At 39.5% G+C, this 26,913-nt stretch overlaps 3 protein-coding genes across 5 annotated transcripts in view; 2 read left to right on the top strand and 1 right to left on the bottom strand.

Moving 5' to 3' along the window:
• The first annotated feature begins 545 nt into the window (after positions 1-545).
• On the top strand, positions 546-5,649 carry psme2 (proteasome activator subunit 2). Of its 2 annotated transcripts, none has more exons than XM_038732153.1 (11): positions 546-737; positions 1,017-1,049; positions 1,155-1,217; positions 1,314-1,400; positions 2,506-2,554; positions 2,639-2,739; positions 2,861-2,929; positions 3,015-3,082; positions 3,201-3,255; positions 5,156-5,242; positions 5,329-5,649. In XM_038732153.1, exons 1-11 carry the CDS (start codon positions 690-692, stop codon positions 5,407-5,409), a joined length of 741 nt encoding a protein of 246 aa, XP_038588081.1. In that variant the 5' UTR covers positions 546-689; the 3' UTR covers positions 5,410-5,649. The 2 variants fall into 2 exon arrangements, with proteins under 2 accessions (XP_038588081.1, XP_038588092.1); XM_038732164.1 differs by having other exon boundaries at positions 547-737; positions 2,642-2,739.
• Positions 5,650-5,674: 25 nt separating this feature from the next.
• lsm5 (LSM5 homolog, U6 small nuclear RNA and mRNA degradation associated) lies at positions 5,675-8,637 on the bottom strand. Its single transcript, XM_038732180.1, has 5 exons — positions 8,459-8,637; positions 6,758-6,853; positions 6,627-6,654; positions 6,476-6,548; positions 5,675-5,927 (listed from the first exon to the last, which is right to left on the bottom strand). Exons 1-5 carry the CDS (start codon positions 8,502-8,504, stop codon positions 5,895-5,897), a joined length of 276 nt encoding a protein of 91 aa, XP_038588108.1. The 5' UTR covers positions 8,505-8,637; the 3' UTR covers positions 5,675-5,894.
• A 1,538-nt stretch (positions 8,638-10,175) lies between these two features.
• Positions 10,176-26,913, top strand: part of avl9 (AVL9 homolog (S. cerevisiase)) — a 31,796-nt gene continuing 15,058 nt past the window's right edge. Inside the window, exons 1-12 of one of the 2 annotated variants that reach the window (XM_038732130.1) lie at positions 10,176-10,440; positions 14,184-14,304; positions 17,945-18,030; positions 19,727-19,798; positions 21,629-21,718; positions 21,815-21,881; positions 22,254-22,294; positions 22,383-22,421; positions 22,526-22,595; positions 24,321-24,784; positions 25,666-25,800; positions 26,678-26,897. In XM_038732130.1, the coding sequence (XP_038588058.1) occupies positions 10,357-10,440; positions 14,184-14,304; positions 17,945-18,030; positions 19,727-19,798; positions 21,629-21,718; positions 21,815-21,881; positions 22,254-22,294; positions 22,383-22,421; positions 22,526-22,595; positions 24,321-24,784; positions 25,666-25,800; positions 26,678-26,897 (1,489 nt within the window). In that variant the 5' untranslated portion in view covers positions 10,176-10,356. Of the gene's footprint in view, positions 10,441-10,681; positions 10,782-14,183; positions 14,305-17,944; positions 18,031-19,726; positions 19,799-21,628; positions 21,719-21,814; positions 21,882-22,253; positions 22,295-22,382; positions 22,422-22,525; positions 22,596-24,320; positions 24,785-25,665; positions 25,801-26,677; positions 26,898-26,913 lie in introns of those variants that run through there. The other variant, XM_038732137.1, reaches the window with a different exon arrangement.

Here is a 26,913-nt window from a genome sequence, read left to right as displayed (position 1 = left end):
TATTTTGACAAAAAAAAAAAACTGGCAAGAAAGTAATTTTTCATGCAAAAAGTAATTCGTGACAGTAATTGTGAAAGCATTTCTCACTATTTTCTTTTCTTTAAATTTTTTTAACAATCAATCGATTAATGGAGAAAATAATCTGCAGAATAACCCATAATGAAAATAATCATTAGCAGTACGATACAAATAGTTCAAAATGAGCTCCAACTCATCAACTACAGCAGTAAAATCCAGCTTTTACATGAATGCATGAGTATTAATAATCTAATGATATATAAATACTAGTATAACAGTCACATAGGACATTATTTTAATAGGCTTATATACTTTACATACACACTTTTCAATGCAGGACATCTATTTTTGTGCAGTATGGTATCTGAATACTTCCTCAGCCCCTGAGATTTTTTGTTTGTTTCCAATTAATAGCAATATTTCAGACTTATCAAAGAACTGATAGATACAATAGCACGCAAACTAAAGTTTAAAGGCTGTAAAAGGGGGAGGGAGACAGTGGGAGGCGCAAACTGCATCATGCGAGATCAAATCGAAAGTAAACTGAATGAGGAAATAAAAGAAATCACACTAGCGAGACGTATGCTGTTGTCCTGCCCTGCACTCTTCAGATTTGAAAAGTTAAACGGACGTATTTATTTGTGTGTTACTTACAAAAAGTCCGCTCAGCCATGTCAAAGACATCAACCCTGAAAATAAGCAGCGCGAGTGCAGTTAAGGTAAGTTGCTCTCCAGCTCTCTGATCAGACCCAGCAGCAGGCTACATGTGGGAGCTAAATGCTAAAATACTTTACATAACTGTGAGTAGTGTCTGCAGACAGTTTCTGAAATGTTAAGCACTAAACACGTTGATGCACAGAGGCAGTTAACTTGGTAAGGCTGCGGAAAGTCCCCTTTCTGAGAGGAAAACGAAAGTAAATGCAAAAGTTTTTTTTTTATAACATGAGTCAGCAGCTTCAATTTTCTGATCTTTTCTTTCACTATATCCTGTTTTCCAGGTGGAAAACTTCCGCCAGACGCTGTATCATCAGGTTTGTTGAGCCACACATTACTTTTATCTTTTTTTTCTTTATCATAATAAATGACACATTTAGTCAAAACAACCAGCTGCAGCACTGATCTTTGTGTTTTTTCAGGCAGAGAATCTGTTCTCCAACTACATCCCCCTGAAGATTGTACAGCTGGACGCTCTGCTGAGGGTCAGCAGCATCGGTGTTTTTAACACACAAGCGCAATAACCTCTCACCTTTTCATTCCATTTCTGGTCTTCTCACCTTGTCTTGTGTGTTTTTCAGGATGACGCCCTCAGTATCACAGACATGACCTCGCTCCATGCCCCCCTGGACATCCCCATACCAGACCCTCCTTCCACAGAGGAAGAGGTGAGACCAGCTCTGCACCACCACCTCTTTCATCTTCAGTGATTTAATCCAAGAGGGCTCCAAGTTAATGGATAATCAGCACTTTAAATTACTTTTTTAAGGGGGTGAAGTACTTAACACGGGTTAATTTAGCTACAGGTTACTTGTTACGGTGCCCTTACGTCATCCACTTCCAGTTCACTTAGTGGGTTTCCTTCCAAAGAGGGCTTGAACCAGCCTGTTTCATTCAGCTCTTATACTCTTAATACTAATTACGTGTAGGTGAAGAGAGTGAGAGTTTATCCAAAAGAGGAAAAACCGGTCCTGTAGCTGCAGTGCATTCTGGTCTATTACAAGCTTCTGCTACTGTGCAGTCAGTATGATTGTTGTTAAACTCCTCGGAGAGTGCTTCACAGTGACATTATCGTGTTATAAGTGAGTAAGTCGCTCTACCAGCTGAGCGACACAACATGTGACTGCGACAGTAAAAGAACCAGTTGTTTTGCTTAGTCCTTTAGTTGAGGCTGGATTATCAGCCATGCAAATTAGATCCTCAGGGGCCCAAATTGCTACAGGTTCACTGTGTGATAATGACTTTCTGCTGATTTTATGAAACGCACGTGTTAAGTTGAAACATGTGCACCACTAAAAGTACAAAATAAAGTGGTGTAAGTGCTTCCTCTCACTACATTTGGAAATACGCCACTTTTTTTAGGCACACCACAAACTGAGTAGTCCATAAATCATTCGTAGGATAAGATGTTCCTTTTATTGATCTCACGTAGGGGAAATTCCAAATTGGCGCAGCAGCACTGGAGAATGTAGTGCAAAGAGTTAAATAAAGAGTAACATACAATAAGAGTAGAATCAATAATCAGAATTAAAAATATAAAATATACATGCTGTATGCAATCAAAATAGAGTTTGATGTCCATATGTGAAAAGTTTCAAAGGGTTATTGTGCATGTGCAAAAAAAGACAGCTTACGTATCAGTGCAAACATGAAGATCATAATGTTTTGTTGATTCAACCGTTTGCTGTTGAGCTGACAGGTGTTACTTATATTTAGCCGACCCCCATCTGTCCTGTCCCCTTTTCTGACCATGTACAATTGCTAATCTCACAGGAAATGGAGACGGATAAGAATGAAGACGATGAGAAGAAAAAGAAGAAGGGTAAAAGTGTTTTTTTGTTCGTTTGATAGCAGGTAACGTGGTTGCTGCACAGTAAAACGGCCTCACCTCTCCTCTCTCTCCCAGCAGCTCCAAAATGTGGCTTCATCAAGGGGAATGAGAAGATTATGATGCTTCTAGAGAGAGTGAAACCAGAGATTGTCGCTCTTAGAGAGACCATCATCAATGTACGGGATTCCCCCTCACTGTAAACACGAATGCTGAGACAGTTTCTCCTCTAAAATACTGAATTATGTTTTAAAAAGTTCATTATCTTTGGTGTTTTGACTTTAAACTCTGTTGCTGCAGGTCTCCTGCTGGATTCAGCACCTCATCCCGAAAATAGAAGATGGAAATGACTTCGGTGTTGCCATCCAGGTACATTTTTGTGTGCAAGCCTCAATTTGGCAAAATGATGTTATTAAGTTTTAATGAATTGCAAGTAAAATTGTTTTCACCACAGGAGAAAATCTTGGAGAGAATCGCTGCAGTGAAGACCAAAGTCGACGGTTTTCAGACAAACATCAACAAGTAGGTTGGAAATACAGTAAATTCTGCTTGTGTTAACGTGTGAAGGCAGTTTAATTAGACATGCAGGATGTTTGAGTTTAATTTTGGTGCATTTGCATTGCTCTGTTGTTTTATCCAGGTACTTTTCAGAGAGGGGAGATTCTGTTGCAAAAGCTTCTAAAGACACTCATGTGGTGAGTTTTCACAATGACCTTATTTCAAAGCAATGTCACCTTAAGAAGCCAAGAAAAAAATCATTAACAACACCGGCGATTGAAATAAACAAGATTCAGGTTAGCAAAAGTTTACTTTTATGTCACCACATGAATCATATTCATGCAACTTTAGGTCCGCTCAACATCCACGACCCCCCGGTTTGAGAAACAACAACAGTCTTAAAGGATACGTGTGGTGATTCTTCTCAGTGTCAACGATGACCTGTTGTCCAAAAACGATTAAAAACCCATCAGTGAGCCGCACTGGGTGACCTGTTCCTTCCCCAAACACTCACTAGAGATTTTGTTCAAGAGTGTATATAGTTTCATTTTTAAAAGGCTCAGTTTAAGACCATAGCCCAAAAATAAACCTACAAGAGAACTAAAAGTGTCAAAAAAGGACTCAGTAGTGAGTAGCCCCACCGTTCTTGTTAATCACTTCAAACACTCGTTTCGGCATTCTTGATGCGACTGTTCCCAGGAGTCTGCTGGGAATGTTGCTCCATGTGGTGAAGGTGGCTTCACGAAGGGCATCCACGGTCTGGAACTGACGTCCGTTTTTGTAAACTTCCCTTGCCATCCATCCCCAAATGTTCTCAAAGGGATGTAGATCAGGAGAACACGCAGGATGGTCCAAAAGAGCAACGTTATTCTCCTGGAAGAAGTCCTTCGTCAGGCGGGCGTTGTCCTGTTGAAAGACCCAGTCATTACCGCACAGACGGGGGCCCTCAGTCAAGAGGGATGCCCGCTGCAACATGTCCACATAGCCAGTCGCCGTTTGACGCCCCTGGACAATCTGAAGCTCCATTTTCCCATTGAAGGAAAAAAGCACCCCAAATCATGATTCTCATCAGAGAATAAAACTTTCTTCCACCTTTCAACGTCCCATGTTTGGTGCTCCCTTGCAAATTCCAAACGGGCAAGTTTGTGGCGTGCGAGGAGACGCGGCCTTTGAAGACGTTTTTTGTTCTTGAAGCCCTTCTCTCGCAGATGACGTCTTGTGGTTACTGGGCTACAGTCAGCATCAGTAAGTGCCTTAATTTGTGTGTCTTCACGGACAACCTGTCGGATCCTGCGGCTCAGTGCAGGTGAAATTTTTTTGGGTCTACCACTTGACTTTTTTTGTCCCATAACTCTCAGGATCTTTTAAGAAATGTAAAATGACTGTCTTACTGCGTCCAACCTTGGCAGCGAGAGGCCTTGCTTGTGCAGCTCAACAATCCTGCCACGTTCAACGAGAGAAAGCCTTTTTGCCTTTGCCATCAGGAGATCATGACAGTGTGACTGCCTGAAGATCAGTGACACGAAAACCATATTTTTGTGCAGATTTGACCTTTTTATGCCTATGGTCTTAAACTTTTGATCAGCTGATTTACAGCCTGTTCATGAGTTTAAATGCAGTTTTCAATAAATTGCCTACGCTCTATTTTTTGTCTCTTGCTCCCGTTTCTTCTTTTGGCATTTTGAAGCTGTACTTACAACCCGGTTATGATCCACCAGCGCAAAATGCGAGTACTTGCAATGTTTCCCCCGGTCTTAAGATTTTGTTCAACAGTGTATATCATTTTAAAAAAAGCTCAGTAATTATCTAAAACAGCTGCTCCCTAAAGTTCTTAACCAAACAGGAGGGAATAGAGCATTTGTTGGGGACTATTTTCAGCGGCGGATGAATCCACATGTGGCGCTCTAGTGAATGTTTGGGGGCAGCACAACGCCGTATATGGGACTGAGTCAAAATAAACCAGTGTGTGTTCATGGTATTTAAGATTTAGGGACCAGTGGGTTTGGAGCTGAGAGACTGACTAACACGTTATTGGTTTTATCAACGCTTTGATTAAATTATCATAAATACCTTAAACTCAGCTTTCTCCCCCTACAGATGGATTACCGCTCGCTTGTCCACGACAAGGACGAGGCCATCTACTCTGAGATCAGAGTGATCGTCCTCGACATTCGCGGCTTCTACGTAAGTCAAGACCGATCGGAGTGGAGAAGTACTGACGAGCTTTCTGTCATAATATAATATTTAAACTGTTTTTCTGTTTACCGAAGGCCGAGCTTTACGACATTGTCAGCAAGAATCTCGAAAAGGTGACCAATCCGAAAGGCGAGGAGAAACCTTCAATGTACTGACGCGGCAGGAGAGGGACGCTCTGTGTCTTCAATATCAATCAACTCTGTTCAGTAATGCTGCACCTGGATTAGTTTCCAATTTTGCTTATTTGTCTCAATAAAACAAACAAAAAAAAACCTGGATCAAAGTTTTATCCCTGCTGTTGTGTGAAGACACATTAGTTTTAGACAAACACTTGCACTAAATTAAAGTTGTACTATGAGTTTAAAACAATAAAGAAAAGCTTGTTTTTATTCAAATTTTGAGATTCTTGTTTATTTTTACATAAAAAAAAAAAATGCTAATTGGTCATGTGTGAATCATGATGCACATCTGAGTTCTTTTTTAACATATTCAATTAGGGATCTTATTACAAAAATATTTTCCTCCCTCAAAATCAACAGGGAAGACCAATAACAACAATAATCAAACTAAGGAACACAACGTAGGAAAGGCTTCAATCCACAACACACACAAAAAAACTGTCTCAGTGTTCAGTGATGACTCATACTTCAGGACCTTCTCCTCCAGGTATGAGCTGCAAAAACAAAGACAACATATGGATATAAATTATACTGTGGAGCTCTAAAACAACAACAACAGGTCATGTGGAGGTGTACAATACACCAGAGAGCCTATAGGCAGGATTTCGCAGGTTTCAACAAGACCAATTTAATTATATTAGATGAAAGTAACCTGAACAGAAACAATTTTAGCTCAGTACTTCTAGAAGTAGGCCAGCTATGTGAGAGGAGACGCCACGTTAAGCCCACACACACATCGCGACACATTAGCTGTGTGTGTGTTTGCATCAGTGGTTGTTGGTTTCGTTTTGTAGTTTTGTTACAGGGTGATCAAATTTTCCCCGAAACACATTTAAAAGCTGGACTGACATTAATGCAACTTTATAAAAGTAACTTTAAATTGTAATCCAATACATTTTTAAGACCCGTCAAAATCATATTTAAGATTTTTAAGGCTTAAAATTAAGATGATCGGATTTTAGACTTTTCCACAGGAAATCCTGTATAAAGTAATGATAAAGTAACTTAAGACACCAAACAAGACAGGATATTATTTACACACCATGGTGATGTTGTTGCCGTTGAGGAGGATCTGGTCCAGTTTGGTTATCCTCCTTCCCTCTGGAGTGATTTCACTGAAACGCCGATAGAAGAACGAGTTCATTCAACAAACACAAACAAAGGTTTAAAAAAAAAAAAAATAGTGTACTTACAATTCTGTCACATCTTCCAGGACCATGTCTAAAACGTAGCGTTAAGGACGAGATCTGGGACAACATTCAGAGTAAAACAGAAAAATCGTGCAGCACGTTAAACAGGTTGGATCGTAAGCTGGAAAGGATACTGACAAAGTCATCGAAACCCAGCAGGGTGCCGACGATTTCTTTGTCGGTTTTCATGACGATGTGAATTCGGGAGCCGATACATTTGTCCACAAGCTCTAAAAGGGAGAAAAGCAAAAAGTGAAATTAGAGATCCTGTCAAGTTTCTGGCTTTGCACTCAGAGCTGAAACGATGAGTTGATCCACAAAGTCAATCAACTTTTTCTGATAATTGATGAATCATTTCTTAAGCACAAACACCAAATGTTTATAGATTCCCGTTTTTTTAAAAATTTGATACTTAATAAATTTTAGTTTTGGACTGTTTGTCGGACAAACCGAGACATTTAGAGACGTCATCACGGGCATTTATCACTATTTTCTAATATTTTATAGGCATACGATTAATTGATTAACTGAGAAAATAAATTATCGTTAGTTTCAGCACTAATTTGTATTTTGTCTCAGTATATATTAAGTTTACTGGCATTTAAAATATAATCTTTACACACTTATTTTTAATGCATATGCTTGCACTCAATACAATAAAGCACTGCTACTAACTGCTTCATTTTATTTAGGGTTGCAACAGATAATTATTATAATTTTTTATGAATCTGTTGGGTAATTTTTAATTCAAATCAGTTGATCATTTGACCTATAAAACAGAGAAAGGTGAAAAATGCAAGTACCAGAAAGAATTGCATGTTTTTTTTTTCGACTAACAGTCCAAAACATAATTGAAAATGTTAATATTTTGCTTGAAAAATGACTTAACTTTGTAGTTACCAATCATTTTGGATAGTCATTCCTTAAAATAAAACAATTTATTTAAATCACGTTCGCAACCAGATCTGATAAGATAGAATTTACACTTTCTTAAACTTAAATGTACGAGCGTTGGTGTGGTTTGCAGAGATCCACAGGTATGGGAATTAAACTGATTACCTGTATACTATAAAAATGCGTTTGTCTGTGTCAGCTTTTTAAAAAGCTGCTTAAAACAGCAGTTACTACTCAAATATGTTCAAGCTTGAATTCCCTAAACAGCTTGGGACTAAACTAGTTTTTAAATCAGTCTTTCCATCCTGAAATCCGTTAATTAAAGTGTAATGTTATTTCCATTTGCCAAATGTTTTATTTTATTATGTTTATTGTATTTTACCTACTAAATTGTTGCTAGACTGGGTAGTTAAGCGCGTACAGATTGCATGTGCTTTATTTATTTGTAACATTTATCCAGACAATTAGTTTGTACTTCAAACACACGTGTCTACTTTTTGCTTAGCGTTTGGGTCCCTATTCACAAGCTTCAGATAGCTCACCAGGGTGTCTATCAATTTCACAAATCTGCATCATTTCTTATGATTGATTGATGATTTCAAACACAAGACAAAGATTCAGCACTAATCGCACAACTTTTCGATTTTTAACCCGCCTTTTGGAGCAATTCTTTTCCACAAATACGACCTTTCTGTACAATTAAAAGTTGACTCTGCGGAATTTAAATTGCGTGTAACATATATAAGTTATAACAACAAAGTAAATCTGTGGTTAGCAGCACAGTGTTAGCAAACACATGAGGAGGGCTGGGAGCATGATGCTAACAAGCTAACACAACAGGAACTCCCGTCTCTATCAAGTCCCGCCGCCGCCCTCTCACTTTTAATACTAATTAATAATTAAAAATCTAAAAACAGAAGCATAATGTAGAGTTTACAAACCAAGCGGGAGCAACTGTGACGGGTTTGTCGTCGGAGTAGCCGCCATGTTTGTTCAACAGACCCTCCCCGTGTGCAGTCAGAAGCAATGGAGAGACGAGCGCCAGCAGCCAGGCTAAAGCAATCGATCCTGACTCAAACGAGTCACTGCGGCAGGCGAAGATCAGAAATCTACGTCAAAACGCAAACACGTTATTAAACTAAGTAAACCACACAGGCGGGTAGATTTATAACATAAAATAAAAAAGGCCTCGAAGATTAAATTATGTTGTTCAATCTGTTTCCACGTGATGGCGCTGGGTGCGATGGTCAACACATGACGTAATTATTTGACTGTAACAAAGAGAATGGAGTCAAGGTCAAGATAACTCCCTGCCACAGCTTCTGTAGCCTGCAGGCCAGGTCCGGTGGTCGAAGTTAGTTATTATTTTTTTTACTGTAATATTTAAATGTTGTGCTACTTTCAGTGGTGGAAGAAGTACTCAGACTCTTCACTTAGGTACAAGCAGAAATGCCATACGTACAAACAGTCAGCAAGATGTACTACTTAAAGTGCAAAAAGTAAAAGTAGCCAACTCATTATGCAGAAGTTCAAAGTTTTATAGTATAATATATTTATTATTCTGTTTTGATCTCTTACGAATATATGAAAAAGCATTTTGATGTTGTCGTTTGGGAAAGTGCTGCCAAATTTAGATGCTTTGGATCCCGCTGGGTAGATTAGTAGTATAGTACTGCAGCATCATATCTTATTAGCATGTCATATGTGTTTTTTTTATTTATAAACTGTCATACAGTGAGTGTCAAATAAATGTGTATTATATAATGTTTCCCCCTGAAATGTAGTGGAGAATTATTTTATTATTAGGTACAAATTAGCAAAAATGGAAATATTCAAGTAATGAAAATATATAGTACTAGAGGAAAGGCTCATGATATATACTCATGATACTGTGATATACTTTTTTAGTTACTAGTCACTTTGAAGATGACTATTTATCTAGATAAAACAATCAATCAGTTTATAGAATCAATAAAATGAGCTCCGCCTCAATTAGTTATGACATTAAAATGATGCTCCCACATTAATGGAACAGTAATAATAATCTAATGTGTACAATAATAAACGCTGATTGGAGTACATTTACTTTTATACATAAAAACATTTTATGATCAATAAATACGTAGTTATTAAAATAAAAAAAATAAATAAAAAAAATCCTAATACAATTTTTTTTACCACTTGCCAGGGGTTATTAATTGTCTAAATAAGCCTTTTCATCATGGCTTTACAGGCAAACAATAAATACAACTAAGGGATTTGATGAAATTTACAGAATTAATTAATATTATGGGGGGGTAAATTGCTATATACATACGGTTGTTTGTGGGTTTTTTTAGTGATCTAGAATCAGTATATATAAAATCATAAAATATTGTATTTTGTGTGGACATTAGAGTGTAACTCTTGAACTTATCTAAATTTAACTTATAATAAAAGTATTTGTCTGATATACTCTGGCTTTATCGCAGGTATTATTAGATTTATTTGTACATATGTTGTACTAACAATACTCCCTAATATATAATGTGTCATTTAATAAGCCTCACGCATAGACTGTAGGCCTCACGTAGCTTTCAGTCGCTCGATCACGCTGTTAAGACGAAGGCGGAAGTGCGCGGCGGTGAACCCTCCCGCTCGCTTCGTGCTCTGGCGCAGCGAGCTGAGGCGGAAGGGAAACTCGTCCTCGCGGTGTGTGGCTGTGTTGTGCTCGTTCCTGCCTGTCTGCTGCGGACTTACACCGTTTTGAGGGTGTAGAAAAACAGCTTTGTTTGCAGTGTTTACATCCGGACCCCCCCGAGTTAAAAACATCACAGGACTGCCGAAACACCAGGGAGGGATGGAGTCTCACGGCAGAGACGACCTGAAGGGACCGGTGCTGCACATCGTGGTGGTTGGATTTCACCACAAAAAGGGCTGTCAGGTACAGGAACCCCTGCTCCGTGCTACTGCTGCTAACTGCTAGATAGCGATTCAGATTCACCTACTAAGAAACGCGCGTTTCCGCAACATGTCCGCATGATTTGACTGTGGAGTCCAGCTCCCTGACAGCGTCTCTCTTTTTCAGCTCAAACCCTGCAGGGGCGATCCTAATAATTGTTCAGTGCCTGACATGCAGAGAGGGTTGTAGTTAACATCAGCTGTTGGCTCTGAGCGCACAGGGTTATGTAACATGTGCTCTGCTGCCAACATGTTTCCAGATCAGTGTGTTCAACAGCAGCAGCACTTTTTATTACAGGCTCCAGCCTGCTCTTCCCGGATACGGTATTTATCTTTCCGGACTATAATTGTTTAATTAATATGTCTGTCAAGTAGAACTGGCTGATTGAGCACCTGCATATAACAATAATGAGGATATTTTGAGTTTTGGTTAAGCGATAAAGCCAATAAAGTTGTTAATCATTAGATTACCGTAATTATCATGATAAATGTGAAATGATTATTTCTTTCAAGTTTTAAAGGCTGAGTGAAAGTTAAAGAGAAACCAGATGGCTAATTGTGGTTTTTAAACTTTTCTTTATGGTCAGAACAAACAGTAGATCCCTAAACAAATCTGTGATGGAACATTCAAAACAATTATAAATAAATAAAATACTTTTTCAGCCAATATGTTTGAGTAAAATCAAGTTAAATCTTGTTTTCAGTCCCTTTTCCTCAATATAACAAATATCTAAAATAAAGTTCTGATTAAGTGAATTAAATCAAACGTTAATTGAACATTTGTTATACTGTCACTGACTAAAATTATATTTTATAATTGTTGTGTATATATATAATTATATAATTGTTTAATTGCCCAGTTGTACTTTTGGTGCTTTCATACAGTATTTAATCTGAGCTCGGACTTTGTTTTGTTTGTCGCAACAGTCCCAAGTTTGAAACACTTGCTCCTCGTGTAAAAGCCTTACTGACTGATGTTTTTATTATTAATGTATGTGTTTGTGATGTTGTGCAATTTGTTCTTACATTTCTCTTGCAAATAAGATATTGATCTCAATGAAACTTCCTGACTAGAAAAAGCCAAACTAATACAGATCGCCTGACTGTAGTGCAGCGTGTAAGCGCAGGAAGAGACAATATTTACACATCATGGTGTTTTGTGCTGGGTGTCATTGAGGCCGACGGTATTGATACAAAATAAAGTTTCACCTAAACCTGATTGTTTAAAATATCTCCAACAAAACTCTTTGTTTCATTCAAGAAAAGAAATGTTAAACGGTGTCTAAACTTAGGCAAAATTTAATTAAAATCACAAACCGTCTGATGAAAACACAAATCAGAGACCTTTTTTCAGACAGTACTAAGGCTGAAATCTGTTGGTGTCACCGTGATGTTACACAAACGTCTCTCCAGGCTCTTTCTGCAGGACTGAACTGCTTTTTGTCCAAACAACAATTACAAAGTAACGTGACTGTTCCCGCGTTTGGATTTCTGTTTAAAATAAACTCGCCCACAGACGAAGGTTTGCAAAGGTTTAACATTCAACATTTCGCTCAGACATCAGCTGCTGACATCTTTTATCCCTCCTGCATGACCCGAGCAGCGTTTAACACCTGCTAATTAGTGAAAGTGTATGCGAGGCATTGAGCGCAAGTGCCTCTAATGCATTCTCCTAATTACCTCCTCTTCTTCTTCTTCTTCTTCTTCTTCAGTATTCATTAAATTTACAGGCCTGAGCCGGCGGCCATAAAACCAAACACAGTGCCTCCTTGTTGTCGCTGCTCGGCCTTGGAAGCAGCTGCTGTTCGAGGTGAAAGTTTCTAAAAAAGCATTTTTTAAAAAAATGTAAAAAATGAGACTGATGAAGCAGACAGCGTTCGCTCTTTGTTCCAGGCGGTGGAGGTTATCTGATAGGAGTCAGCGATCTCCGGCTGGGTATCAGATTTTGGGTTCCTGGCTCTTTTAATCTCCTCCTCTGTCAGCCTGCATGCCTCTATCGACGCCCCTCATTCACCTGCCGCACCATCTGCTTCTCCGGCAGGACGCTCATTCAGCAGACGTGTGCGTGTTGTTTTATTGAGAGCATGCCTTCTCCAGAGTCAGTAGTGGCGCTTCGCCCCAAGGGATTGCTCTCTGCAGGAGTTCATCTTTACAGAGTGAATCATTGTTGAGCGTGTTTGATGTTCAGGACCAGCAGGTTTCAGGTTAATCTTGTCTGCCACTGGCGGGAGGCCGACGACGGTGGTGTGAATGTTTTTTTTTTCTTCAGGCAGCTTCTTCTTGGAAACATAACGAGGTCAATGAAAGAATAACATGTCTGAATCACGGCCTGCATTAGGCGTCATGCAGAAAGGGTTGTTTCACTTTCTGAAGGCGGATGACAAAAATGTTGGGATTTCAGAAATACCCAACTTTTAAATTATGTCTTTAATATGCTTTAATTTGTAGAGGATAGTCCTGTGAATCATGAAGAGATAAGAAAAGCTCTTTCCTTCCTTCCAACTATTGCAGGGACATTTAGCTGACGCTTTTATCCAAAGCAACTTACAATTGCTATACAGAGGTCAGAGGTCGCACACCTCTGGAAAAACTAGCATCTTATCTATGCGCCATCACCACAACCATGACATTTACTGCTTCTCCTTTAGTGCCAGCATGAGGTTCAACTTTTAAGTTGTCCAATCCTTTGATTAATAAGTGAAAACCTGTAAAAGGTTTTTTTTTGTATTCCCATCAGCTTCAGCTGCACTTTTGTGTTTAGTGCTAATATGCAAATGTTTGCATGCTAACATGCTAAGCTAAGATGGTTAACGTTGTAAACAAACCTGCTAAACAGGATATATGTCCAAATCATTAGATTCTTACTCCTGTGTGAAAGTTGAAGAAACCAGATCGTTAACAGTGGTTTTAAACTATTCTTTATGGTCAGAACATCTGCCAATAAGTTAACAAATCTGAGGCAGAACATTGAAAACAATTAAATGATAAAATCTTTTTTCAACACATGCATGAGTAAAATTAAGTCAAATTTTCTTTCAGTCCCTTTTCCTCAACAAAATACATATCATAATAGAAAAATGCATATTTGTTCATGATTAATCAAACATTTATGTTGTTATTGAGGAAAATTATATTGGGATAATTCTAAATATTGTTTTATTGCCCAGCTCTAGGCTGTGAGCATGTTAGCATGTAGCTCAACAATATGCTACAGCATTGCAGAGCTGTTAGCATAGCCGTAGACTCTTAGTCTATAAGTAGTAACCTATCCTCTGTGCTAAAGTGCCATTAAGCAAGACACAAAGTCTATGAATTAAGTATTACATGGATAGTAATACCTGTTTAGTGAACACTGGAGAAACGTTTCAGGTACTGTGGATGAGCTGCTTTCTGAAATTCTTACAAAATGTTGAATAGTTTCATACCTACTGGGAAATAATGCAGACATATAGGAACACAGTACTCTTTTAGAGGAACACGTAACGAGTAAAGGGCATCCACGAAAAAGAAAACAGTAATAAAATCAGAAAGAAGCAAAAATAAATAATGCAGTAAGATGATAATTTCATTACGCACGTCTGAACACCGACAGACTCATCCATCTTCCGGGAGGATTACAGTCTGCAGATCCAGACATAAAAGAGCATGCAGAGGAAGCTGTGATGATTGAGAGCAAGTTAAAGCACAAGCTAACCACACGCTTGACTGTCTCTCCTCGACCGCCAGGTTGAATTCTCCTACCCGCCGTTGATGCCAGACGAGGGCCATGACAGTAACCTGCTGCCAGAGGAGTGGAAGTACCTCCCTTTCCTGGCCCTTCCTGACGGGGCGCACAACTACCAGGAAGGTACGTCACACCCACAGTGTATGTAGTGTTAAGGGATGTAGGTAAATATATAGGTGGCGTTTATGATTGAGAGAACAAATTCCTTATATCCTGCATTATTATACTTTTATATCAGTCTAGCCTATAACTAATTATGATAAAATGCTGTTGTTATATGTAATAGTAATGGCAACTCTTATTTCTTCATGATTGATTATGTTATATTTGCATCTATACCCAAAATCACAAATTGTTAACTTTTTTGATAATTGTTTTATTAGTATTAGTAATTAATTCTTTAGTTTTTGATGCGTTAAAGTCGAGGAAGTTATCATCACACCATCCCGGCTGTAAACAGAGAGCCTGCAGTGAGTTGACTCCACGTCCCGTGTGTTCTGGCTGCCGCCATGTGACGGTCTGGTGTTTTCGCCGCTGCTGTCCTGCGAAGGCAAACAGCAGGAACTGAGTCAAAGTACATATCTAGACTTTGAACTAGAACTACACCCATCAAACACTGCTAATACTGTACTGGCATCACAAGACAGGAGAGTTTCTGTCTGCTGTGGCTTTCTGTTTGTCGGCTCAGGAGTGAAAAATGGCGTTTTTCATGTTGCAGGAACGAGTGAAATGTTTAGAGATAATATTTGCTTTTAAACTAACTTGAGCTCAAAATCAGCCCCTCAGGATCCCTCTTTTTCTCTTTTCTAAATTCAGATGATTCTTGGAAGATTTGAATCGATCCCTGCCGTTGTGTTTCTTAATCTTTTGCGCCCTTTGTTTCTGCTGCCACAGCAGAGTGCTGCATTAAAAAAAAAAACAATAGTGATGTGACCGACGCCCTCTGCACTGCGGCTCATAAAAACAGCAGTCACGCTGAAATTACTGTGTTGTTTACAGAGGAATTACAGCAGAGTCTTATTCTACTGTCAACACTGATTAATACTACTACAGATGAACAGAATCAACACACCTTGTATTAAGTAAGACCGTTTCTTTGGACATAAATGAAAACACAATTATGGCACGTATCCACCGTAGGAACTTTACCCAGAGAGCTGGGAACCTTTCGGAGAACTTGCTTTTCCACCACAGGCACCAGAGTCTAAATTAGGTTCTGGGGACTTTATTTTACCCTCCAGAAAGTCCCTGCTCGGGGGGTATTACTTTCCAAAAGTACTGGAACTTTGTGGGGTGGAGCTTGAATTGCTAAATATTTCTATTTTGGTTGAGTAGAGGCCAACTGCGGAAATCTTCAGCCGTCATTTTAAACATCAGTTTACTTGATTTGAGTCTCTCATTTCAGGGACTTTGATTCTACTACTGCTCTTCTCTAAATGCACACAACACTGGGCTGAAGGAACCTTTTTAGTTCCTGGAAAAGTAGTTCCTGGTACTGAAAGTTTGGTGTCTTTCTTGCTTGTCTTTCGGTAAGAAAGCTACTGTTTTTGACTTCACTCTAAAGCAGTTTGCGAGGCGTGTTGGAGTCATTTTGGTCGCAGCTTGCTGCTGCTCCTCTTTCATTTTACCTTTCGTCGGGGTGATGTAAAGCTCTGCGGTCCTGGACTAAAGCTGTTTCCCTGTATCCATACTCCATAATACTTCTAAGTGACAAAAGCAATGAGTTTCCTGTTGATGTGCAGTTATTGTGCCACCATGCAATAGAGGAAATGGAGGCTCTGCTTATGGCTGCAAAATAAGATAAGATCAGCCTTTATTGATCCGCAGAGGGGAAACTGAGGTGTTACAGCAAGGACAGAAATAAGTACAGAAGATAAATAGAGAAAAGTAAATAAAAAAGATCAGCACCCATCACCAGTACTTGTGTGCTTAAACTAATAGCACAGTTGTATTTTAGCTTTTATAAAAAGTGATGAGGGGAAACACTTCAAATCTTATGTGTCATCTCTGTACCACCAACGTCTACTTTATGGAGAATGCAGGTTCCCTTTTAGCGCCGTGTGTGATGTGGGGACTTCTGAATGGGTCAGCAGCTCATGGTTTGTGTGTCTAGCTTGTAGCAGTCTCATTTCCCTTCAGACTCTTCCGCGGCTCATGAAGCAGCTTTCAGAAAAAACAGAATCAACATTTGCTCTGAAAATGTGAATGTAAACTGTAAAGCAGGGAGTCAACTGCAGCTGTGGCCTCTGTCCTGATGCCCTGCTGCCCCCCCCCCCCCCCCCAGCTCTCCACCAGGCTCTGGTTAATCTCTGACGTCCACAGTCTAACCTTTTGTCAGTGTGCCGTCGTCTCAACCACAGCGTAAAATGCTCCTCATCCCGTCCTCAGATGGAATGAAGGCTGATAGTTGTGGCCTATCCTTCACGGTGTCCTCGACTTGTTGTTTTTCCTGTTGAGTAATGGCCTGTATTATTCCCTACTTGGATTCACAAGCTTAAACAACCATATCTTGCATTATTGCTAAGTTCTAATTATCTTATATTCCACCAATCGGTTTCTGTTTATTACTACAGTGTGGGAATTAACCTGCAGACAGGAAACACGCATGAGATAATTAATCCATCACAGTGACCATTACAGGGTTTTTTTATTGTGACATTTGGGTAAGCATTTAAAACGAGGGACGGACGTTTTACTCTGAACAATTCTACCTTTTTGTATTTGTGTTACTGAAGCGCTAATATCCAAAATTTGAGCGCTAGCTGGCATTTTATTCATGAGCTTAGTTGTTTTTAGGCGGGAAATAAAACCCTGAAGACAAACAAAAAACAAACTTTGTCTTTTATTGCAGCAGCAAGCCTAGTGAGAAGAAGACGGACCGGGCTCAAAACAACATGACATCTCTCTCAAATAAAATTAAGTGGACTAGGGCTGCAACTCACGATTATTTTGATTACCCAGAGTCCTTGGTCACATAATCAGATTTCTTGTTTTGTCCAACCAACAGTACAAAACCCAAATATATTCAGTTTACAGCGATATACAACAGAGGCTGGAAACATGAAACGTGTTTTAGCCTGAAAAATTACTTTATATTTGATGAATCGATTTATCAAAATAGTTTCAGCTTTAACCTGCATGCTGGCGTCTGTCACCTAGACGTTGCAGCGGTTTCTTTGCTCCTCTATGACAGTAAAGTGAAGATTTTTGGGTTGTGGACGAAACAAGACATTTGAGGACATCCTGGTATTTTGGGAAACACTGATAAACATTTTTCACTATTTTCTGGACCTAACAACAAATCTAATAACCCGAGAAAATAATCTAGTTAGTTGCAGCCCTAACACGCTGCAGTAAAGATCACGCCGTCTGAGTTGTAGTTAATGGGAAGATGTCAGTGACGTTTCACAGGTAAAGAAAATCTGCCTCTGCCAGAGATTTAAGCACGCTAACAGCTAAAATAATTTCTTGAACATCTCTCCTCAGCGACTGTCTGTGATTTTTTTTAAATTCCCTCCTCCATACCTTCCCTCTTACATAACCGTCCTCTCTCTGAACTTTTCATATCCTACCGTCAGTTGAGTGCATTGATGTAGGAGCTGAAGCTTATTCTGCAGGCTGTCTTATTTCTGAAACCTGCTAATTTTCGTACTTCTGTCGCAGAGCTCCTGAGTGTTTTTTTAGATCCCATGGATTCTCCGGATGAGAGAACCCATGATGCTGTTTTAATTTTATTAACATGGCTAATCTTGTTGTTTTGCAGACACGGTGTATTTCCACCTGCCGCCGCTGAGTGGAGACATGAAGTGTGTCTACGGAGTGTCCTGTTATCGCCAAATAGAAGCAAAGGTCAGTCATATCGTTGAGATTCCTTCATTCACTCGCTCAGCAAAGATATCTACTCTATGGCCAAATGTATGTAGACACCGGTAGCGGGAAAAGAAGAAATACTCTGTTACAAGCGAAAGTACTAAAATCAATTTTACTTAAGTAAAAGTACTATTTGGCATCAAAATACTACTCATTATGCAGAGTTGCCCATTTCAGAATAATGTTTACTACGGATGCATTAATGCGTACAACACGTTAATATAAAGCTAGGGGCTAACTGTAACTACTTTATGTACTGTTGGGTAGTTAATTAATCTGTATTATTAATTAGAATCTGCAAAGTATCTGGTAACAAAAGCTTTCAGATAAACATAGTGGAGTAAAAAGTACAGGGTTTACAAAGTTACGTAGAATGGAAATACACAAGTACAAGTGCCTCAAAATTACCTAAGCACAGTACTTACACAGTACCCTTTCCTGTTTCGATGTGACGGTGTCTCTATGCACAAAGACCGCTCCATAAAAACAAAAACAGATCTCTGCTGACTTGAATGTGTGACAGCTTCAGGGAATTAAGAGAAGAAGGCTTTTTTTTTTTCATTATAAAAATACTTTATGAAGAGATTAGATAGATAGATGGATAGATATACACAACGTACACAAAGCAAATATAAAGAAATAAAATACAAGTTTACAAATATGTACTATACATGAGTTCGTTCCGTCAACTTCAGGCTGCATTTCCCACGAGGAGCATTTCAGAATCAGAGCGTTTTGCCTGATTTTGCTGACATGTTTTAGGTTTTGTTGATTTGGTAATCAGTGTTTGCATTTTGTTGCTTCTACTGTGCTTAAGTAGGCTACGTAGTTAAATGATTTCTTTTTGTGTCTGTTTTAACCGTGTTTACTGTTGTTTTTACGATCGGGAGTCTCCGCAGGGTGTTTTATTTTGAAAATTGACCGGACTCCCTGTGCCGTTCTGTGTCTGGTTTCCTGCCTGGTTCGATCTGCTCAATGCTGCCTGATGCGGCTGGCGGCAAAAATAGACCTTCCCTTTAATAAATTGAGCACTATGAAAGTGTTTATATCACAATTCCAAACTATCCAAAGGTTAAAGAGTAAAGAAATTAAAATAAACATTGGTCAAATGAAATGTATTTAAAGAGCACATGCAGGAATTTAAAGAAATCTTTAAAAATAAATCGTTAAATTAAACCGTAACAAGGGAAACTCCATAAGTCCGTATATTTTTTTCATCTAAAACCAAACTATCCGATGCAGAAGAGAATTAAAAGGAGATATGGGGCTATCATCACACAGCCAAATCAAACCTGAACGCTTTATTTACTCGTGATTGTATTTTGTTTTATATAGTATATTCATACTGAGCTGGTATAGACGCAGATTGTGGCTATGTAATATATCATGTTTAACAATCATGTATGGGTGTAATGTTTAGGTGTCCGCCTACTTGTGGCCACAGAGTTTATATTTACCACATGCACACAAAGCATGGTTGCTGCCGTCTTCATGTGTGCTCTGGATTCGCAGGACAGAAAGGAAATAAAATGACAACATCTCCCGTTCTATTTTTGGCTCTCATGATCATCAGTGTGAGGTCTTTCACGAGGTCGGCTGCGGAGCGATGAGTCACACGGTGGCCTCGCAAATGTTTGGTTTGCTTTATTTTATTATGCTTTCAATCCCTCTTCAGGCCCTCAAGGTCCGACTGGCTGACGTCACCAGAGAGACCGTTCAGAAGAGCGTCTGCGTCCTCAGTCGAGTGGTGAGTCAGTCAGAGGATGATGCTGTTATCTCATAACACGACAGAATAATAAGAAAGAGTAGCTTTCAGTATTTAAGAGTCAAGTCAGTGGGCCGTTAAGTATTGTCATGAACTTACCACGATCATGTAGAAGTGATTCATCGTAGCAGGAAAAAAAAGGCTTTTATCTCCCGGCATCCTCTCCTCTAATGCTCGAGAATGAATCCAGTGAGGCTGCGGTCTCCCCGTCTCCTCTCAAATGAAGTGATAAAAGGATCAACATAAGTGAAGTTCTCTGTCACGCGTCCACACAGAGATTTAAATGACTTGGTGTTGTAATGGTGTAAGGTAGATTCACCGTGGGGGGCTGCAGGCTCTGGAGAAATTATATGTGATAATGGATGAGCCATTAGTTAAACTGTAATTAAGAAAATGTGTTTTAGTCATAGGTTTTTGGTGAAATACTGCACTGTCTACAGGTTTTAAACACTTTTATCACATTTTAAGACATTTATGAAAGGGAGTTGACAATGTTTGTACAGCTCTATGTACTTTTTTGTTTTTTTATGCTTATAAAACAATGTTGTGGACTCAGTCTTGAGCTCTTGCCGATTGAAAGAAGAGGCTATTTTAGTGTATAGATTATGGGGGACAGGTTAACTATCGATCTCAGAAGCAGCGGATTTTGACATCGCAGAGCTCCCAGTCACATGTTAACGCATCTTACAATGATGTCGCTTGGAAACGTGTCTGCAGGAAGGCAGAAATTTTAACCATTTAATCATCACTCTGTTTTTTAAATGTAAGACGGGAAAAAGGATGAGTGGTTGACTAAATAATTTAGCATTTAGGTGGCGGAGGCTTCTGTTCTGTCATTGTAAGACCATGTAAGACTGAAAATGATAAAGATATTTATTAGTGATCGGGACGTCTCAGATCAACACAAAAGGAAAATCTATACAATGTGACGTCACCCAACAGCAATGTGAAAGACTGGTGGAGAGCATGTCAAGACGCATGAAACCTGTAATTAAAAATCACGGTTATTTCACCAAATATTAATTTCTGAACTCACCCAAAGTTAAAATATTACTATTGTGTTGTTTAAAAATGAATGTGAACTGGTCTGAAAACAATGCATCTTTTGTCATTTTCTTGAAATAAATAATCTTAAATGACGACATTTTAATTTGAAATTTTGAAGAAATGTCAAAAAATTTGTAGAATAAACCAAAAATGTTTATTTTAATCAAACACATATCTATAAATAGTAAAAACCAAAATAATTGATAATTATGCAGTTTTTTTCTAGAGCTGTATGTCAATTGTTAAGTCCCTTTGGATAAAAGCGTAGGAGTTAATGTAATGTAATGTACTTTCCACAACTGCTTAAGAGGATGTAGCTTTTAATGACCATCCAGCTGATCTGTTGATCCTCTTAGAAAGTTCCTCATCTTGCTGCCACATCACTTCTATTTCTGGATAGACACAGTTTTGGGGAGTATTGTGGTTTGCGTCAGAGCGGTGGGAAGGATGTTCTCATAAAGTAGACTAACACATTTGGTCAGTTTGTCTTTTTCAACAACTAGGTAATAAACACTCACTCCACACTTATCCTGAGAGAAGTTAAACGAGCACAACACTGGAAACAATAGATCTTATCAAGTCCGATCATTTCCTGCTCAAAGGAGGACGAACATGCTGTTTTGGGGTTAAAACAGCAGTCGTGCTTGAGTGTTGCTTGTCCCTGTGAGGGTAAATTGGCTTGCAACTGTTTCTATGGGTCATGCTCTAAATGACTCACACACAAACACACGGTCTGCTGCTGACGGTGTTTGTTTTGATTTCCAGCCTCTCTACGGCCTGCTTCAAGCTAAACTGCAGCTCATCACACACGCCTACTTCGAGGAGAAAGACTTTTCACAGATCTCCATTTTAAAGGTGAGAACGTGCTGCCGGCACCGACACCGTCTGTAAATGTTTCACCAGTCTGTTATCGCCTCCGCTTACCTCCTGCTTCCTCCTCCGACCCCGCAGGAACTGTACGACCACATGAACGGTTCTCTGAGGGGTTCAGCCCTAGAAGGATCACAGGTTTACCTTGGTGGGTAATATTTTCAGTACAGCTGCAGGCGATGTTTTGGCTGAAGAATGCGGAGATAAACACAAATAATGGCGCACTTCAAACCTAATTATTCTTTTTTCTTTTCACTTTCATGCATTTTAACTCAAAGTATTCGGAAAAAGACAAAGGGCTGCAAATATGTGTACTTTTGGATAATAGAGCATTACTGCATCTGTTGCTTCTATAACTCATTTTAAATACTTGTTTTGTTGTTCCAGAGATGGATATATTCTATTAACGGCCCATATTTGCGGTTACTGGAACTTGTCAGGCCATGTGACTGTTGTTAACTGCATTTTTATCCAAGGCAAAATTCCTCAGTTGTTGATGCTGTTTGTCTCCTTTCCTCAGGGTTATCACCAAGAGATTTAATACTGCACTTTCGACACAAGGTAGACAATAACAGACAGAATAATAATGTGTATGCCGGTGATGTTATAGCCGTTTGGATTTGTAATTCTTTTAATTTTACCTTCATAGGTTCTCATACTCTTCAAGCTTATTCTGCTGGAGAAGAAGGTACGGTTACAAACTCTTAACAAATCATTTATCTTTTCTCAGAACTCTCCTGAAAAATGGCGCTGTATTTCTGTCTTGACTTTTGTTGTTGTTTGTGTTTGCAGGTCCTGTTCTATGTGTCTCCTGTCAACAGACTAGTAGGAGCTCTGATGACAGTTTTATCACTTTTTCCAGGTCAGCAACTCCAAAAGAAAGTTTCATTTTCTCTCCTCTTGCGCATTAAATGATGCCTTTTAAAATCAACTGTAAAAACACTTGACTGACACAAAACTTAAAAAAATATGTTTACAAGCAATTTTATGATCAGATCAGAACGTAGTATTATTAAATCTGGCGAGATCCAGGCAAGTTTTAAAAAATGGAGTATTAGTATGGAAATATATTGTTATAAAAGATATCCAGTGAGTTGTGTGGCTTCATCAGCATGTATCAGTGTAAATAATCCTCTCCAGCCAACATATTTACATAACATTTTGGTAAACGTGGCAAAAGGTAAATGGTACTGTTGGAATCAAGACCGCCCAAACGGAGACCAAGTCAAGACCAAGACCAGAGTTTATCGAGATCGAGACCGAGACAAGACCAAGACTTTTAGGGGCTGAGAGCAGTCGAGACCAAGACCGAGGGAGGGCGAGACCGAGTCAAGACCAAGACCAGTTCCCAGCATTGCACGACACGCAATAAAATGTGGAACGAGATCATAGGTACTTCTCAAAGTGATCTGAAAGATCCACATTCCCATTAAAACACCCACATACCAAACACTAAGAGCTGAAATCAACGTAAGCATCGCGGGGAGGGGTGACAGTCATTAATTAGGGTTATTGGTTGCATTTGAAGCAATGAGTTTTACTTCCAGTCAAAGTTAGGATGTTCAGACAGAGATCAGACAATGCAAAAGTAATTTATTGATATTCCCAAAGTTATGGTCTTGACTGGTCTTGAAATAAAATCCAGAGTCCTCAATGTCCGAGACCGAGACAAGACCGAGTACAAATGCGGTCGAGACCAAGACCATCAAAAAGTGGTCTTAAGACCAAGACCGGTCTCGAGTACTACAACACTAGTAAATGGTAAATAAAAACGCCAGCACAGCCAGAGAAATGTCTTGAAATTAGCGGACACTAATGTCAGTTAACCAGCAATATCTATCTAATGCCGTCTAACGTGCTAAAATTATTCCAAACCAAGTAGTTTTGGTATAATTAAAGTAGGCTGGACGATATGGCCAAAAATGTTATTACAATAAAAAGTTTCATATCTTTCGATATCGATAATTATCATGATAAGTTTCAAATCGTTATTTCTTTCGAGTTTAAAGGCAGATTTTTGCCCCTGAGTGAAAGTTGAAGAAACACCGATGGTTAATTGTGTTTTTAAACTCTTCTTTATGGTCAACATTTGATGCCAAACAGTGGATCACTTCACAAATCTGAGGTAGAACATTCAAAACAATTCTGAAAAAATCTTTGTCAACAAATGTGCATGAGCAAAAATAAGTAAAAGCTTTTTTCAATCCTTTTTCCTCAACAAATAAAAAATGTATGTCCTAATTTGTTTATAATTTAAGTGAATAAAATCAAACATTTATTGAATATTTGTAATATTGTTATTGAAAAAGATTATATTGCGATAATTATTGTTTTATTGTCCAGCCCTCAAACCAAGTTAGTCTGTTCCTGTAGTGCTCATGAACTAATCATTAATTTTATTTGTTAAAGGAAGAGCGTTTATCTTTTTGTTAAAACACCTCGTAGACTCGATTATGGTCTGGAAAGATTCAGGGATTGTAGATGTATGTCAAACTGAAATGCAGAAGACGGCAAAAGGGTTAGTGGTGATAAAAGAGACGATGAAATAAAATGACACTGACATTTTCTTTTTATCTGATTTGTCCAGGTATGATCGAGCACGGCCTGGTGGACTCGTCCCACTACAGGCCTAAGAGCAGCGTGTCTGAGGACCTGATCCTGGTGGAGAGCATCTCAGGAGCCGAGGAGTTCGTCTCCGTGTCCGTCACGGACCTCGCCAACACTGCGCTGGAGGCAGAGGAGACTCCGTCCTCCGGGAACAGCACGGAGGGGGACAACCACCTCCTGAAACCCCCGTCACGCACCTCTCCAGAGTCCTCAGAGAGCGAGTGGGAGACTCTGGACCCCAGCGTGTTAGAGGAAAGTGGTCCTAAAGAGGCAGCTGAGGGGAAAGAGACGGAGTCAGAGCTCCCGGACGCCTTCGACTCCAAGCCGGGAACGCCCATCACTGTGCAGCCACAGGCTGCCAGCAGTCAGGGAGGGGTCATCCAGGGTCTGGTGTCTGGCCTGGAGGAGGATCAGTACGGCCTGCCGCTCCCCATCTTCACTAAGGTAACGCTCACATTAAAATACTAAAACTCTTCAAACTAGTGCAGCATTTGCTTCGGCTTTGGACTGAGACACACGAAATGTGGAATGTTTTAGTTTTGTTTAATTTATTTAACGTTAGACATTATGGTGGTAAATCGTGTATGTGTCCAGGTGACATGGTAACTAGGACCCCAACAAATTATTAAATTCAGTCAAGTCCCGTTGACCTTGATTGATGCAATATGTTTGATTCTTTCAAAACAGATTCAGGAACAAGGTGACACTCCAGTGGTTAAAAAGAAAGAATCACTTCATTTATTTATATGTACATTCAGCTCAAGTTTCAAATGTTGACACTGAATTGATAGTGGCTGGTGCTGAAATAGATCTCAGTCATGACAGATAGAGTTAATCACACAATCACTTCCTCTTAAGTGATTGTGCCTCCAAAATAAAAGCGTGAGAACTTTTTCTAATACGAAAAAGGGCTATATTCTGATGGCGTGGATTTATTTTTTACTCTTATGGGATTTATGAGATTGTGACGGGACCGGAGTATTTTTGTGGCATTGTGCCGTATCACCCCCTAGTTCACACGTGTTTCCTCTTTTGGAGACACACGAGTTCATAAAAGATCAATATCAGTTAATAAATAGCTTATAAATCATGCTCACAGTCAGTAACTCGGCTCAACCACACGCTCATCAAATAACCTCATCAATAAATGTTTTGAGTTCCAGCAGGATATTGGTTCAGATTCAACCTTTAAACAGCTTTTGTCTTTGTGTGTGTGTGTGTGTGTGTGTGTGTCTGGGTGCTCCCCAGATCAGCCCAGCTGGAGGCGGTAGCCCGCCCGTCTGGTAGTCGTATATACACAGTGACCTTTTGCCTTTTGTTGCCAGGGTTACCTGTGTCTGCCCTACATGGCCCTGCAGCAGCATCACCTCCTCTCAGACGTGACGGTGCGCGGCTTCGTTGCAGGGGCGACCAACATCCTCTTCCGCCAGCAGAGGCACCTCAGTGACGCTGTTGTTGATGTAAGTCCTGCATGTATGTAGTTATTCTGGGCTTAAATTGAACCTTAAAGGTCCAGTGTTTAATGTTTAGGAGGATCTAGTGACAGAAATGCAATATAATATCCATAACTATGTTTTCAGTGTTGAATGAAATAATGAACCGTTATTTTTTATTACCTTAGAATGAGCCATTTCTATCTACATGCACCGCGGATCCGCTTACATGGTCGCCATGTTGCACCGTCATGTTTCTACAGGTGCCCAACAGGACAAACGGCCATACAGAGCGCATTTTGTCACTATGTTGAATTTCGAAGAAGAAGTAGTATTAGTAGTCATCTGGTTTATTAGAAGTAAGGAGAGAAGTAACACGAGCAGTGACTGATGGTGCATTCATGTGGTGAATAATCAGATTCTTGTTTTCCTCCTTAAATCTTTATTGCAAAAAGTGGATTAAAGTGAACATGGGGCATAAAATGTATACCGAACAGTATACAAATATATAAGAAGACACTATAATAAAAACTTTGCCAGGGGTAGTCCATATTAAATAAAGATATAAAAAGAGGACCATAACTTGGCAGTTTTCACAGCCTTTTTGTTGTTGGATTTAGAAATTAAATTTATGTAAGATATCTTAGTTGTCTGCTCTGATAATGCTAATCCAACACAGTAGTAGCGTCCATTTTATTCCACATTCAGACTTAAGAGCACATGAATGCACCAAAGTCGGGAGAACAATTTCACAACTCAGGAGACCATCCGAGGAGCGCGTGAATGCACCGTGAGTCGTTAGTTGCAGTTCTGAACCCTCACCACTAGATGCCACTATAACTTACACACTGAACCCTTGAAGTCTAATTTTCAAGTTAAATACTGTATGTGTTTTGTGTTGTAGGTGGAAGAAGCCAGTGTCCAGATCCAGGATCCCGAGCTCCGGAAAATCCTGAGCCTGACGACGGCGGACCTACGTTTCGCTGACTACCTGGTCAAACACGTGACGGAGAACCGCGATGACGTTTTCCTGGACGGGACGGGCTGGGAGGGCGGAGACGAGTGGATCAGAGCCCAGTTCACCCTCTACATCCACTCCTTACTGTCTTCTGCATTACAGCAAGGTAGGAACACTCAGGA

The sequence above is a fragment of the Micropterus salmoides genome, unplaced genomic scaffold (genome assembly GCF_014851395.1).
Source record: "Micropterus salmoides isolate LMB-PRFRI ecotype aquatic unplaced genomic scaffold, ASM1485139v1 Ms_hic_scaffold_1, whole genome shotgun sequence".
Lineage (NCBI taxonomy): Eukaryota > Metazoa > Chordata > Actinopteri > Centrarchiformes > Centrarchidae > Micropterus > Micropterus salmoides.
The sequence above is the reverse complement of the archived record's forward strand: the minus strand, read 5'-3'. Positions and strand labels throughout refer to the sequence as shown.